The sequence below is a fragment of the Protomyctophum parallelum genome (genome assembly GCF_964188405.1).
Source record: "Protomyctophum parallelum genome assembly, chromosome: 7".
NCBI lineage: Eukaryota > Metazoa > Chordata > Actinopteri > Myctophiformes > Myctophidae > Protomyctophum > Protomyctophum parallelum.
Window position 1 is genome coordinate 32374660 of NC_139705.1, and position 15395 is coordinate 32390054.

Below are 15395 nucleotides of genomic sequence, written 5' to 3' on the forward strand. Positions count from 1 at the left end.
CGATGAAGATAATACAAGTGTGAAGGAAGAGGCTTGTCAGTGGTACAAGAAAGGCATTGCAGAGCTTGAAAGAGGTATTGCAGTTGATGTTGCAGGACAGAGAGGGCTGTATGATCAGACAAAGAGTCTTCAGGTTAAAATGGTGACTAGACTCACCATGGTAAAAGAAAGACTTGCAGTCTTGGAAGCTACAGTGAAATCTAAGAGAGAAAACTATCCTCATAGTGTCTCAAACGATCCTCCATCCCAGCCTGGACTACAAAACCAGTCTGGAGTAGGCGCTGGCTGTGCACCATGCAATCCCAACAAACCCTCCACTACTTTCAGATCTGCTCCCGGTCCCGGATCCAATGACGTTAAGATCACTCAACAAGGGAGAAAAGTGCAAATTGGAAAATCAAGTATAAAGCAGCCCCAAAAGATGGACATGAAAAACTTTAAGAATGTGGACAGTACACTGGCCAAATTGATTCTTAATGAAATTGTTGACAGTGGCACGACTGTGCGCTTTGAAGATGTTGCTGGGCAGGAACTGGCCAAGCAAGCACTCCAGGAAATTGTCATCTTTCCTTCATTAAGACCAGAGCTGTTTATTGGCCTGAGAAGTCCAGCCCGTGGATTGCTCTTATTTGGTCCTCCAGGAAATGGAAAGACAATGTTGGCTAAAGCGGTTGCAGTGGAGTCAAATGCTACATTCTTCAACATCAGTGCTTCCAGTTTGACCTCTAAATATCTGGGAGAGAGTGAGAAGCTTGTCCGAGCATTGTTTGCCGTTGCCAGGGCATTACAGCCTTCAATCATCTTTATTGACGAAATCGATAGCCTGCTTTGTGCAAGAAGTGAAGGAGAACATGATGCCAGTCGACGATTAAAAACAGAGTTCCTGGTTCAGTTTGATGGTGTGCAGTCAGGAGGAGATGAGAGAGTGTTGGTAATGGGGGCCACCAACAGGCCTCAGGAGCTTGACGAAGCAGTACTCAGGCGCTTTGCAAAGAGAGTCTATGTGACTTTACCAAATGAGGAGACAAGATTTAAGCTGCTAAGAAATCTTTTGGGAAAGCATGGGAATCCAATTAACAAAACAGAGATGGCTCATTTAGCACAAGTGACTGCGGGCTACTCAGGAAGTGATCTCACTTCATTAGCCAAAGATGCTTCACTTGGGGCAATTAGGGAACTGGGACCAACACAAGTCCAGAACATGGCTGCTAGTAAGGTGCGCAACATCCAGCTAAAAGACTTTGAAGATTCATTGAAACGTATAAAACCCACTGTCCATCCACAGACTCTTATCTTGTATGCACGATGGAACAAAGACTTTGGCGACACAGCTTTTGGCTCAGAAACAACAAGGAGGGTTAATCAGCAGAACTGTTTTGTTTTATCTTTTGCACTTATATTTACTTGTATTGTATTGTATGGTATTGTATTGCATTGTACTGATAATAGGTCTATGTTTTGTATTGATGGTCATTATTATAGATCACCATTTTACCAACCTGCTCAGGGACTACAGAAGAACATTTTCTCTTTGCTATTAAACTGGCTCAGTGATGTGAACTAAATTTTTGATTAATGTGCATAATTGTCCCTGTACAATATAAAACTGTACAATAAACCCTGAAGACATATCTCACACAGCACAATGCCTGATTAGGACTTGAACATGTTTATTCTGCAATCTGCATTACCCAGGGCCAGGGCTCAAACTCACAACCTTTAGGGCAAAAAAAAAGTATTGGAAACGGCTGTGAATAATTGGGTAGAATGCTGAGGGATTGTGGGTATGATAGTTTGACTATTTATGTTGCATATAGCAGATTCCAAACTAATCCAATATTAAAATTGGCTGAAGAGAGGGTAGATGGGCGCAGAGACACAGAGTAAGATAGTTACGACAACTCTGTTTACTTCATGGGGCCAGTCCAATGGCTCTTCTACATAGACGTTTAGACTATTGGCGAAAAGCATTATGCGAAGAGGCAGAATGCACTGGACTCAGGCAACAGCCCAGCTTTAATGATCTCAAATCCCTTTACTTTAGATTGTTTTTTAGTAATAGTACAACATAAACATTACAGAGACTTTAGTTGTCACTGTACAATAATTTAAAAGGGTCATGTTGCACACATGCCTAAAATTGCTGTTATTTGCGCCACCCTCATTAAAAACGATACATTCCAAACTCCAGGCTGCATGAACAGCGCTCAGTTTTCTGCCCCCTCAATATCGTAACTGTCTTACTCTATGGCTCTGGATGGGCAAACCTCATGTCAACATGACTCACCATAAGGATATAAGTTCCCAATGCAGCTACGCCCAAATATGGAGTGTGTCATGGCATCAGCCACGAACAATATATGGGCATATCAGCATGCTCATATGCATATGGCCATACAGATGACTGACAACTCTAGATGTGAGGGCCGTGTAGCAGCCCGAAACTCTAGTATAAAATAGTTCAGCTCACCCCATGGAACTAGGGTATAGGAACTATCAGTAAAATGTTTTATGATAGGAAATATATATATATATGTTATATTTCGAAGATTAATAAACTTGCAAGTTTCCTTTTAGAGTTGAGTGTTCCATAACTGTGGCTTAGAATCACATTATTAATCTTTTGAAAACTTCCATTCTTCAGAACATCTGAGGACAGAAAACAAAGAGTGAGCATTTAGTTTCTTGTGTTGATAAATAGTACATACAGTACATTGATCCAAATGGAGCATTCCTTTTGCAAGCCAGTTGCATGGAACAGAAATGTATTTGTATACAATACACAATCAATGATACATTAGTGTGTTTAAAAAGTGTATCTTCTGTGCACATATAATTTGAGAGTACATTTTGAGTTTGTACAAATGCACATATTGCTTGCTTTTAGTGCAAGTTTCATCAATTGATTCAATTTTTTTAAATACTTATTACAGTACATACTATGATACAAAACAATGAGACAAAACAAACTAATAATCACAATAATCACAAGGCCATCTCAATGAAAGTCAATTCCGTCCTTGCTTTAAAGAGAAGCACGTTCAGTAGGCCTGTGTGTGTCCAGCATTGTGGCAATTAGAGTTCTGACATGATCACTTTTGCTGCCCATCTCCAGCATTCTGAATTCCAGGCTGAATCAAATGTATTCAGATGTATTTAAACATTTAAGCCCTATATATATGTCATATGATGAATCGCTGAAATAGCCGCTCTACAAGCTTTACAACATGTCTCATCGCGACGCAAACTTGTAGATCAGCTATTTGAGCATTGTTTTAAATCAATTATGCCTATGACATGCCTAAAATATGGACGAAAAATTGAAAATGGTTAAAACAGACAGGGACAAACAAAAATATGGTAACTGAAAGAATAAATGTGCAATCCAACAAAAGGCAAGACATTTATGTTGAGAGCAGCTACTGTACATTCCAGTAAATCACCAAATAACAACAGATCTGTTAACTTGTTCAATACACCAACTAATTTGATCCTACAATAGCACTTTAGAATATAATGGCAAGTTGAAGAGTATGCGCGTAAAATACATAAATGAAGGCTACTTGTTCACAACTGGTGACGAGGCACTTTTCTGCCAAAGGTTGGACATACTACGTAGGCTGATATTTCTTATTTTCATGGCACATACTAAAAGTTGTGCCATGAAAGTTTTTACAGTAAAGAAAGCGTGATGAGATGGAGAATGTCTAAACATTCACATGTTTGACATAAATTCAATTTTATGTGGGTGCCTGGTCCAGAGATCTGTAGAACTTTACACTAGCCGTTGCACTGCAAAGTTAATATCAAGACTTAAGAGAATCACATAAGCTTCAGTAACTTTGTTTCAACATACTGCAGCTGCAGTACTTAAAGCATATACACATCTTAAGTTTCTTTGGAAAAAATAACTTTGGATTGCACATTAAACCGTAACAGACAGGAACAAAACAACTGTCTTTGGGAAGTAGTAATCCTTGACTGAATAAAAGGGATGGATAACATACTTTACAATGAATACTGAGGTTAGTTAGGGTGTGCAACATCCCAGGTGATCATCATACATTATACAGACCAATAATCTGGACAATATAGTCCTGCTTTCAAATATATTCATACTGTAACTTAGTTAAGATAGAAAAGTCCTGGGATGTATTTCAAGAAGTAGAATATCATATTAGTTTGACTCTTAAGACTCAACTAATCTTAGAATTCTGAAACCAGGTGTTAAGGTCAAATACTGATTGATTCAAAAGAAACTTCAAACAAGTCTACTGACCTGTTTGGTCAAATGGAATTGATAAAAGATTAGTACATAATGTACTTCTTAAAATACTTCCAACACTTTATATTTAAATATATTATTTAATTATATGGTAGATAGATACAGACATGAGTCATCATCTATGCAAGTTCAGCTCAAGGTTATACCACTTTCATGTCTGTTCACAGCCAAAGACATGAATGTGAACATAGCCAATGTCAGGAGAAGCTAACATATAGCTAACAAAATAGATCATTCTTTTAAACGACGTGGTCTGGATAAGAATATACAGTATGAGCTGTACTGTATGTACTACCATGTTGTTCAAACAAAACTTAACAGACACTTTTGTGACTTAACCAAAACAAATAACTTGTAAACAAAGTTAAAGCAACAGAGGCTAAGTGCACTATATGGTTAGCCATTATTTGTCCTCATTCAAAAAAGAACACTTGCAAAAAAAGAAAAACACAACCAAACTATCAGTAAGAGAAGTCTCATATCAGGGGTGACTGGTGGCTCAGCCAGTTAGTGCACAGACTCACATGAGCCACAAGTACCCAAGTTCAAATCCGACCCCCAGTCATTTCTCTCCTGCCCTTGGTTTTCTGCCACTTCTCCTATCTAAGAAATAAAGCATAAAAAATGGGGGGGGGGGGGGGGGGGGGGGGTGATGTATTAAAAAGTCCAATATTGCAGAGTCTGTTTTACATGGGAAAACCTGTAGAAAAAGCCAAGAAAAATGTGGCTCTCAAATCTGTGTTTTTTAAATGTTGCCATGTGTTTCCGGCTGTAAAAGTTTTAGACAATCCTCTTGAGTACAAGTTCCTCAGAGGGACTGTCTCTATTATTTAGTTCAGGTGGCACAAGTCCTTTAGTTTACATTTCCCACAAGTGCCTTGATTAATAGTCCTTTCTTCAGAAAAAGAAATAAATATTTCTGTATGAGCATACCGGTTCGGTTGATAATGCCTAAATTGTAAATTGTTATAATATTTGAAAGTCAAAAAAGACCAAAAAGGTTAGTGAGTATATTCAATAGCTTGGAAGAAAAACCAATAAATAACCAAGATAATTATGGTAATAATAAGAAATACATTACTTGGGAGCATAAATAAACCGGAGAAAATAGTTTTAGCCCATATAACTATGTTTTAGCCCCATCAAAGGGACACCCTCAACCAAGAACAGGCATCTCCAGTAAGCCACTTTATACTTGGTTGCACGACATGGCATGCAACCAAGTGTGCAACCAAGTATAACTCAATGGTAATAGTAGGTTTATTGGGTTCAAATGTCATTTGATATGGATTTCTTCAAGCCAATTCTGATATTTTGGAGAGCAGGAAGGCCGATTTTCTGTCTATCTCAAAGATTCTAATATTTATAATGAACCCAAAAAGGCATTGGATTTCACGGTTCTGCGCAGGTGTTTCATTCTCGTCAGGCAATTTTTCTTATTACACTGGAATAATTAACATCTTTATCAACAATGTGCATAATTATATATTTAGAAACAATACTCGAAAAACGGTGTGCATAAGAAAAAACTGCCATATGGGTGCCCTTAGCCGCCAATCTTGAAATACATAAAGCAAATATCAGGCCATTTGTGAAGGAATCAGGAAGAGGGTGAATAGGCTTCTGGGGATGGAATTGTGGTAGCAAGGTTGTTGTACGTGGAATTTGGAGACAACAGGTGAGGGGATGATAAAGGGGTGAAAAGGGGTCTGCCAGAGGGGGCCAGAGAGGGGGAAAGTGGAGCAGCAGTCGCTGTGGTCGGGGAGTCAGAGCTGACCTCGTCCCCTTCCTCCGAGTCCCACACTTCACTATGCAAGTAGTCCGCGAACAACGCCTTGGCCCGCTGAAGCACCCGGCCGAGGTTGTGTCGTCGGACGAGGCGGTCAAAGTGCATCGCTAGCTCATTGTAATCCAAACTGTTTTTGATGATGTGGTCTCGATGCTCCAGCAGGATGGATAGGCACAGGAACAGCATGAAAGGATTCCCTTTTCCGAACTCTTGAGGCGGAGGCAGAGAGCACGGTTTAATAATGCTGGCGCTCTCCGACTTGGTAGAGTTGGTCATATTGACGGAGGTGTTGGGGGATTTGTTGCAGAGAGAGGGTAATGAAGGGCCTCTACCAAAGGACAAGATGGGTGACGACACCAAAGATCTACTCTGAGAGTGGGACGTCGACGGAGAAGCGGCAGAGGTTTTTACAGCGGGGTTAGTGGGAGAATTGGCTCCAATATTGCCGAGCACAGGGCCAAAGGGGGCCAGTCCTCTTGGTGTTGTCTCTGGTGAGACAGCTACTCCATTGGTTACAGTTGGACAGTTGTACTTTTCTGAAGGAGATTCTGGCGAATCGCCTGGCCAGCTTGAGGGTGAGGCCGAAAAGGTAGGGGATGGAGACGAACTAGTCTTCCAGTTGGTTAAGCCTCCGGGGAACAGGGAAGCTGGGGATACCAGTCCATTAGAGGAGTTTCTCCCCTCAGTTTCGGGAGAGGAAATAATGTGGTTGTTTATGAGGGGCACTCTTTCACCGGGATCCTCCTCACTGTCCATTGTGGACTGGCGGCTTGGGGCGGCCGGCTGAGGCTGCGAGGTTTCAAACTCCAGGGCTTCCTCTGGCGGGTCAGCATCCTCCATATCAAAGCTATCATCATTTCGGGCGCTGTAATATTTAAAATCCCCATAACTAGCTTGTTTCTCCAAAGGAGAGGCCAGTGAGACTGCCTTTTCCTTTACCACACAGGATACGTTAAAATCTCCATCACCTTTCCTGTCAACTCCTCTGTCTGGCCTCGTGTTTTTTGGCTTCCTGCCTCCATCCAGTTCCTCCCTGGAAGGCCTCAGCATGTGCCTTCTGCGATGCCGTTCTTTTTCCTCATCCTCGTCTTCGTTCCCGAGACAGCCCTCGACCATCGAGTCCTTCGCCGTGCAGGGCATGGTTGCATCGTCCGTCTCCAACGGAGGCCCCAGGAGTTCCGCCTCCGTCTCGGGAGGATCGGGGGGCAGAGAGCTCCACGTCACTTCCAGCATCCTGAGAGCGTCGTCGAAGGCGAACTCCCGCTTGAGCTCTAGGAGCAGCCAGCGGTAGCAGAAGAAGAGGTCGTCAGCGCCGCGAGAAACCAGGTAGGCGTAGAATTCAGGGTCTGAGTACTGCAAGAGCAGCTTCAGGTGCTGGAACTTAACAGACATGAGTTGCCCATCGGGGCGGAAGTTCCCCTCCAAGCGTTTCATGATGCCACAGAAGCAAATGAAGGCGTGGGCCTCGTTGTCCATGACGGCAAGTATTGGGGAGGCGATGTCGCTCATTCCTTGACAGTACGATATCTGAAAAAGAAATTCCGATTACAACAGAGGAAATACTAAATCTAGATTTTACGAGCATCAACAAAACCTTACCGATGGCTGAAATCATGGGGTTTTATGATTCCTGGCGAGCCCAGCTAAGCCGGAGGCACAATGGAGGATTTGAACTCCACTCTCCAGGGTGGTCGGCAGGGATTTCACCCAGACACCCCGTGAGGGACAAATATTTTGTTATATATTATATATTTTGATGTTGTAAAACTTTAAATCACCATAACGTTCAGTGATCATAAGTCATCATGGAAAAAGTCGGTTGAAATGTGAACTCTAATATGAACACCTGATCCTGGCTGACCAGCCACACACTGAGTGGTACAGTACCCAGCAACCCAGTTTGCATGCAGAGGTACTGCCTTGCCTTCCTGCCAGTCTGACCTAAATCTGCCACCTTATTCTCTTGGCTGTACTGTGGGGAAATAAACCCAGAATTCATATGGAAATCATAAGCACAGATAGAGGCTGCAGAAAGTTTAGAGGAAATAACTGCAATTCAGTAGAACTGGAACCCAAAAGTGGATGGAGAGTGCTCCGACAGGGTTATGGATAGAGAACCAACATCTTACCACTTTAACCCTGGTGCCCCAATTTGTGGTTAAGTGGTTAAATGCACAAAAAAAACAAATGAAATTGCTTTACACACCTGTGGGTGTGTGATGGCAAACGTTGTGAGTAGGTCTGTGAGAGCAGTGAGGTGAGGGCTATCCTCCGAGCCGGCGTAGTATGGATGGGCACGGTCCGTCCTCAGGACATCCTTCAGAACGTTCCCCCGGATGAATTCCAGGTCCTCGGGGCTGACCCTAACAGCCCACTCTCCCTTCAGCTGGTAATACTCTCTGGTCTTCCTTTTCATGTAGTCCATCCTCTCCTGTCCGCTCAGTCCGTCCGGGTACACGTTGAGAAGATACCGCCACACCACCTGGTGCGACAAAATGAGATTCAGGTTACATAATAGCCATGTTGTGACAAGACAAGACAGTGGTAAAGATGTCATTTTCTATGATATGAAATAACATTAACTATTGCAGTTAAGTCTATTTTGGGGAACCTTAGGGGAATATAAACGGAACCAAACTGTAGGAAAACCATGTTGTATATGTGTAAGTATTTAAAATGTCTGTGTAGAAACAAGAAAAAAGCAGGCCACAACTGATCCATACTGATCCAAACCGCACCAATGACCAAGTCTGTAATTGGGGGGAGCTTCTATTAATTATTGATAGTGTCTTGAAAAATACATGCTAGCAAAGAATCAGCTGCAAATAAGAAAACATTATGTAGAACCTGGGTGGGTATGGAACAGGCAAAGAGCACAGGTCAACTACTGTACCTTTCGTAGTGAAGGCTCCACACCACCATGATAGATGCGTAACCTTAATTCTTCAGGTCGTGTCAGCTGGCCCTGTCCATTAAGGTAACTGTGGAACTCAACGTCGCTCAGGGGTGGCTTGAAAGGCTTGATCTCCTCCCCATAAGACCAACTCAAGGCCTGTTGGACTTTGGACAAGGTCCGGCCCATCTAGACACAGAGAGTAAAAGACTATGAGTGTGTAGTGAGTCACTGTGCGGTGCAGAGTAGAGCCTGATAGATACCAGAATTTTGGGTTTGATGGCAACCGATTAGCAATGTTCTGATCGATACATTCTTTTAATAATAATTTAAATTTCTATTTAATTAAAGTAAACAAAATATATATATAATCACCAATCACTTTTTGACATTTCAAATAATTCATTTAAGTGCTGTATTTTAGAACATTTAACTCAACTTAACTAAACTAAACTTAATTTTTTTCTCCAAAAAAAGAGCTGGTAGATCTGCTATTTTTTCTTCTTTACAAAATGTTCACCTATAATCACATGCCCAAAATAGGGCCACTAGGTTGAAAGTAGCAAAAAATCTGGACATATCGGCTGCGTCACTGCAGCCGATATGTCCAGATGAAACCGATAGATCGGCCAGGCTCTAGTGCAGAGGACAAGCTGAGCAAAGGACCTGACTCAATGCTGCAGTGAGCGGCTGGTAAAAGAGCTGGCTGACTGGCTGAGGAAGGTCATCAGTAACCTGGGACAACAAGGACTGGGTGAAGGGGAGAGCAGCAGAGGTCAAGGACTTAGTCTTCTCCCCAGGAAGCTGCTCCGAGCCGATCACTTCTTTAGGGCTGATGATGTCCCAGTCTTCCATAACAGGACCTGGAAATGGACAAAATAGTCAACAGATGCAGTAGGTTAGATACCGGTACTCTAAATGCGACCTTTCCACTTTGGATATAAGACAATATGTGTCCTCTTACTATCTTCTGAGGGTTTGATGTCCATCTTAAGCTGTAGATAGGGTTTCGCTGCACTGACAAATGCAGCGTCCAAATCCCAGTCAGACAGGAGGGAAAGATATGCTTCCACGCCGCCCCGATCACGGGACAAGTAACTGATCCCAAAATGTTGCTTCCTAAGCAGAAAACAATAAAGGAAAATGGTTGCAAAGCCTGGTTACTAGCCAGGCTGTGACTGACAGGCTTTTCACATCCAACATTCGATACTCAGCCTAGCTTGAGCAATGAACCCTCAGCAAGCAGCACAGAAATACGCACACCGACTTCACCAGTCCCTCACCGTGGTACAGTGGACACCTGATACCTCTTTTCTGTGCACCTATTTTTCCCCCAAAACTGGCCACCTCAGAAACCAAATGGACCCATAAGGGACCATCGGTTGTTTGGACTTTTAGATCTGAAATATAAGGGTGCACTAAGGCGACATTTATAAACTCAGAAAGCGGCGTAACAGAACCGCCATTTTTATTGTTTTATATTTATACACGTTTATTTAACAGGGACAATACAAAAAACGATGTATCAAGTTATAAAAACATGAGACCGTTGCGTTTTACATATGGTGGCTAATTGGCTAATTTGCAACGCCAGTCCCTGGTTAAGGCTCATTCATAGTCTGGATTTTCGGTGGCGAGGTGACCACCAAACTACACCATGATGTCACGAGTTGCGGTGAAGAGCAAACCACCGCCCCCGCCCTTCTCTGTTTTTACACACCACCGCTCAACGTTATTTCAACTCCGGTGGTCAGCTCACCACCGGAACGGTGGACTGGTCACCTACCATCGAAAATCCAGACTATGAATGAGCCTTTAGGTCTTTCTATACAAATTTGAACTACCTTAACTAAAAACGATCGTTTGCTAAAAATACATGTAGATGCATCTAATCTAATAATATATTATACTAAGCCATATACCGTACTAAAGCGTAGTTTAAATGGGTTTACAGTTGCTCATTTGAGACAACAAACTTTTTCCCCCACATACTATGTATTATTTCACACAACAAAAACACATTTTCTATAGCACATATTTTAATAATTTCTGCAAAGATTGCAATATTCAATTCAGTGCCCAGAGGTCTCAGGTGCCCACTGTACTAGTATCCCTCCACATTAACGGGAGCCAACTTACTTTAAGTGGAAAACTAGATAAAACAAAGTGTGTTCATCAATGTATATACTTTATAGCAAAAGGCTGATGCACACCTCAAAAGGCTGGTGACAGGTGCGTAGGGCAATAGAGCATATCATGAGAAGGGTATCTTTGAAAGACAAAGAAGAGGTCCCGCACACTGTCAGACACTTGCTCATGTTGCTCTTTATTAGGTCGACGTTTCGGTCGCTTATCAGGACAGACAAGTGTGCGAGATGACTATATACTAAAACATTACATGAACAATTAAACAGGGTACACAAATAGAGTAAAAACCTACTTTGGGATTACTTATCAGCTGATTAATGATTAACCCATTAAGCATCTGTGACTGTTTATATTTTTGCATTGGAAAAATAGCATTGTACAGTACAAGCTCACATTGAAAGTGCAAAAAAGGATGAGACTCTTGTAGAAAAGAAAAGATAAAAGGTTAGTCTTTTTAACTTTTCTATAAGAGTGCCTTAATTGGTCTCATCCTTTTTTGTATCAATTCTGTCACCCAGTTGTACAAAAGAGCCAAACAGATGCGCTCCTGCTTCTCTTTTTTCCACATTGAAAGTGTTTGAAAATTGTGGAACAATTTGGAATTACAAAAAAACGTTTGAGAACTACTGATTTTGAAGGCATTTGTATAATCTGCCTCAGGTCTTAATGGGTTACCATGTGCAGCAGCAGCACCACAGGCAAGCCATCCATCTCTCTTACCCATTTAAGTCAAAGGCTCGGATGAGTATGTGCTGTAGCACCTCCAGTGACGTTATTTGTGGATCCACAGCAAATGAGCGATACTCTGCTGCAGGAAGTGCCCCATCACATTTCTGCAAAGTGTTGAGAAATAATCCTTTAAAACCCTCCACTATTAAACTGCCATATTTTATACAAAAACACTTAGTTATTATAAATAAATAACACTTGTGGGTCACCACATCTGCATGGCAGTGCATAGCACAAGACATGGGCAAAGTAAAGTCATAACTTCAATAACACTGGAGCTGTTGACTCATAACATTGCAATTAAGTGGTATCAAATGGCAAATAAATGTGTCAGGGACATTTTTAATAATAAGTAATTTCTAACGAGAGTATCTATTCTGGAGCCAACTAGACTTGGATGGTTTGGCGACATTATCACAGCAACATTGAATTATAATTAATATCCACATTTGTGTAGTAAGTAGGCTATTCAACGTTATACTGAGATGAACAAACACTGCATCTCTCACAGTCAGACGTCTCGCACAGACATCATCATTCACACACGGAGAAGATGACGTCCACGTCCACTGTCGCGGTTGATGTTAACAGCTGGTATGTACCTACCGAAATAACAAATAGATGTGCGATCCGTTTGAATCGAACTCAGACGAATCTACCATCAAATTAGAACTTGGTTCGTGACTGGTGTCAAAATAACACCATGATGTTTAATTATTAGACAGGCTTTCCAACACAGACAGCACTACTGTGCGGCCATCACTGTGTGTAACACACAGGCAATGCTCTTCTTCTTCTTACCTTGACTTTCACTCGCACCACCCCCCTCTCCTCCTCGCCAGCCATTGTAGACGCTTGAAAACACGATCGTTGTGTATCACTTGTATTCATTCTTCCACCATTAAATTACAGACATTTTGATCAACAATGGTACGAGATGTAGCAGTTCATGTTTCTCTTCTGTAGCTGTACTAGCTCTCTTTTCGCCCAGCAGCAGATAGAGGGAGTTCCTTTCAATACACTTGTTTCCTGCGTTTTATTCTGCCTTCACAATAAAAGCTTTTAACTTTTTTTATATCTATGGTTATACCCTGTTCATCTGATCTGCGCACGCGCAATATCTCCATTTGGACTACATGGCATGCGCAGCAGCGATTGGCCAGGGCCAGCGTCTATGCCAGGCTTGACACACAGCATCAGCATCTATGAGGGCCCAATCTGAGAAGTTGAACCCATCGTCAAAAATAAAGGAAAAAAGCGCCCTCTTTTCCCTTGAATTTTATATTGGCGTAGTCAGTCAACGGTCTGTCTCTCTCGTTAACTCTGGAATTTATACAGGTTAAACACAAACGTATGAGGCAGGCATTGAGCTGTTGACAGAAATGCTAGGAGCACTATAGGATACAATTTACAATTTACAATTTAGGCATTTAGCAGACGCTCTTAATCCAGAGCGACTTACATTTAAGCAAGAACAAAAGCATGGGAATACATCACATAAAAGCATTTATCATGAGACATGCGTAAGCTAAGAAGGTAACAGTGGAATATCTATATGATGAAACTATACATACACTATACATAATAAACTATACATATTCACTACTATGCTATATTATGTACTATTGCGTGCTATGACTATATACAATACAATTATAGTGCTGTCTACATAACATGCTATAAGTCTGTGTCAAATGCTATCTAAGCCAACAGAAATGCTATCTAAGGGGTTAGGGTAAGTGCTATGGGCCATGATGGAGTCTGAAAAGGTGGGTTTTCAGGCTACGGCGGAAGATTGGGAGTGATGCTGCAGTTCTGACTGCAATGGGAAGTGCATTCCACAGTTTTGGAGCCAGAAGGGAGAAGAGTTTGGGACGTGTGGAGCGTTGTCCCGGCGTTTTTAGTGAGGGTACTTCCAGTTTCCCTGCGTTGGCTGATCTGAGTGCGCGGGAGGGTTTGTAGGGTTCAATCATACTTGTAAGATATGGGGGAGCCATACCTTTGGTTGCTTTGAATGCCAGCATCAGAGTTTTGTATTCTGTGCGGGCAGCGACCGGGAGCCAGTGGAGGGAGCGGAGCAGGGGGGAGACATGTGAGAATTTTGGCTGGTTGAAGACCAAGCGAGCTGCTGCATTTTGGATCAGCTGGAGAGGCTTAAGTGCACATGCTGGTAGGCCAGTAAGGAGGGAGTTACAATAGTCGAGTTTTGACAAGACTGTTGTCTGGATTAGGAGCTGGGCTGATTCCTGGGTGAGGAACGGTCTAATTCGTCGTATGTTATAGAGTGTGAACCTACATGATCGAGTGACAGCTGTGATGTGAGCTTTGAACGAGAGCTGACTGTCCAGGACAACACCAAGATTCCTGGCTGTTGGGACAGACGTTACCAGGGCAGTTAGCTCCCGCATAGGGCAGGACTTAGCTGGGAAGAAGAGAAGCTCAGTCTTGTCTGGGTTCAGCTTGAGGTGGTTGGAGGACATCCACTGTGAGATGTCAGCCAGGCATGCAGTGATGCGCTCTTCCACCTGAGTGGCAGAGGGGGGGAAGGATAGGAACAGTTGTGTGTCATCGGCGTAGCAGTGATAGGATATATTGTGAGCAGAGATGATAGTGCCAAGGGATTTAGTGTACAGTGAGAAAAGGAGGGGACCAAGTACAGATCCCTGTGGGACCCCAGTTTGGAGGGTTCGGGGGGATGATAACAGACCTTTCCAGGAAACCTGGTAGGTCCGAGGATCAGGTCCAGGAGGTCTGAAGGAGGATGAGAGCAGCTGTGCCTCCAAACTAATTGAGGCTACCCTCTAAACTTGATTGCATCTCAATGACAACTAAGCTCCCATTAACTTTTCCTCAGTGCAATGCAATCGCCGGTCTAACATTTATATTAGTGGTGTTAAAAGGCCAGACTCTGAAAGCCATGGATTCAATTAGTCTCTTTTGTACACACTAAGCCCACAATAAGAGCTTTTCACCATGTTAATGTTAAATACTATCATAATTAAAATGTGTTCCAATCTCCAGTCATGGTTTCTGGAGATCTGTAAAAAAAAAAAAAAAAAAAAAAAAAAAAAAAAAGATCTAGCTTACTCATGCTTGTACATTTTACTTTGAAATGTTTTATAGTTTTTTAAATATTTAACTTTTAAAACTTAAATGATAAAACTTTGGAACCTCCGCACATAGACATAAACTCATAGAAAATCCACTTTAGTGGTGGAAATGCACACTTGAAATATTTAAGAGGAAAAAAAGATTAAGTTAGGTTACAGGTGGCTCACGTACATTGATAAAGTATGAGCATTGATTGAGGCAATACTACATTTAAAATGTTCATTTTTCAGGAAATTTAAAAACATCCAGCTCAAGTGGAGTTAATAGGTTTTTGTTGAAGCGCTTTTTAACTCTGACTTTTCATTGGTTAAATATTTTTTTAACCAACACAAGGCAAGGGTGTTCAATAGCACCGATTTATGGAGAACATTTTTTTTGTTAGGTGCTTTCTTCCGGACAGCAATTAATTGTAAAATACAATGCATATAATAAATTCTTAC

General features: G+C 41.9%; 2 protein-coding genes across 4 annotated transcripts; one reads left to right on the forward strand and one right to left on the reverse strand.

The window, feature by feature from the left end:
• Positions 1-157: 157 nt before the first annotated feature.
• LOC310862033 (spastin-like) lies at positions 158-2653 on the forward strand (the record flags this gene model as incomplete). The annotated part of the gene is made up of 2 exons (XM_083769770.1): positions 158-1357; positions 2645-2653. 2 exons carry the CDS (start codon positions 158-160, stop codon positions 2651-2653), a joined length of 1209 nt encoding a protein of 402 aa, XP_083625896.1.
• Positions 2651-12842, reverse strand: tbc1d25 (TBC1 domain family, member 25). 3 transcript variants are annotated; one of them, XM_083769232.1, is made up of 7 exons: positions 12646-12842; positions 11836-11948; positions 9932-10086; positions 9703-9830; positions 8968-9156; positions 8281-8556; positions 2651-7601 (listed from the first exon to the last, which is right to left on the reverse strand). In XM_083769232.1, the coding sequence occupies exons 1-7, from the start codon at positions 12733-12735 to the stop codon at positions 5886-5888; spliced, it is 2667 nt and encodes an 888-aa protein (XP_083625358.1). In that variant the 5' UTR covers positions 12736-12842; the 3' UTR covers positions 2651-5885. The 3 variants fall into 3 exon arrangements, with proteins under 3 accessions (XP_083625358.1, XP_083625357.1, XP_083625359.1); XM_083769231.1 differs by having other exon boundaries at positions 9634-9830; XM_083769233.1 differs by lacking the exon at positions 9932-10086 and having other exon boundaries at positions 9634-9830.
• Between the last annotated feature and the right edge of the window lie 2553 nt (positions 12843-15395).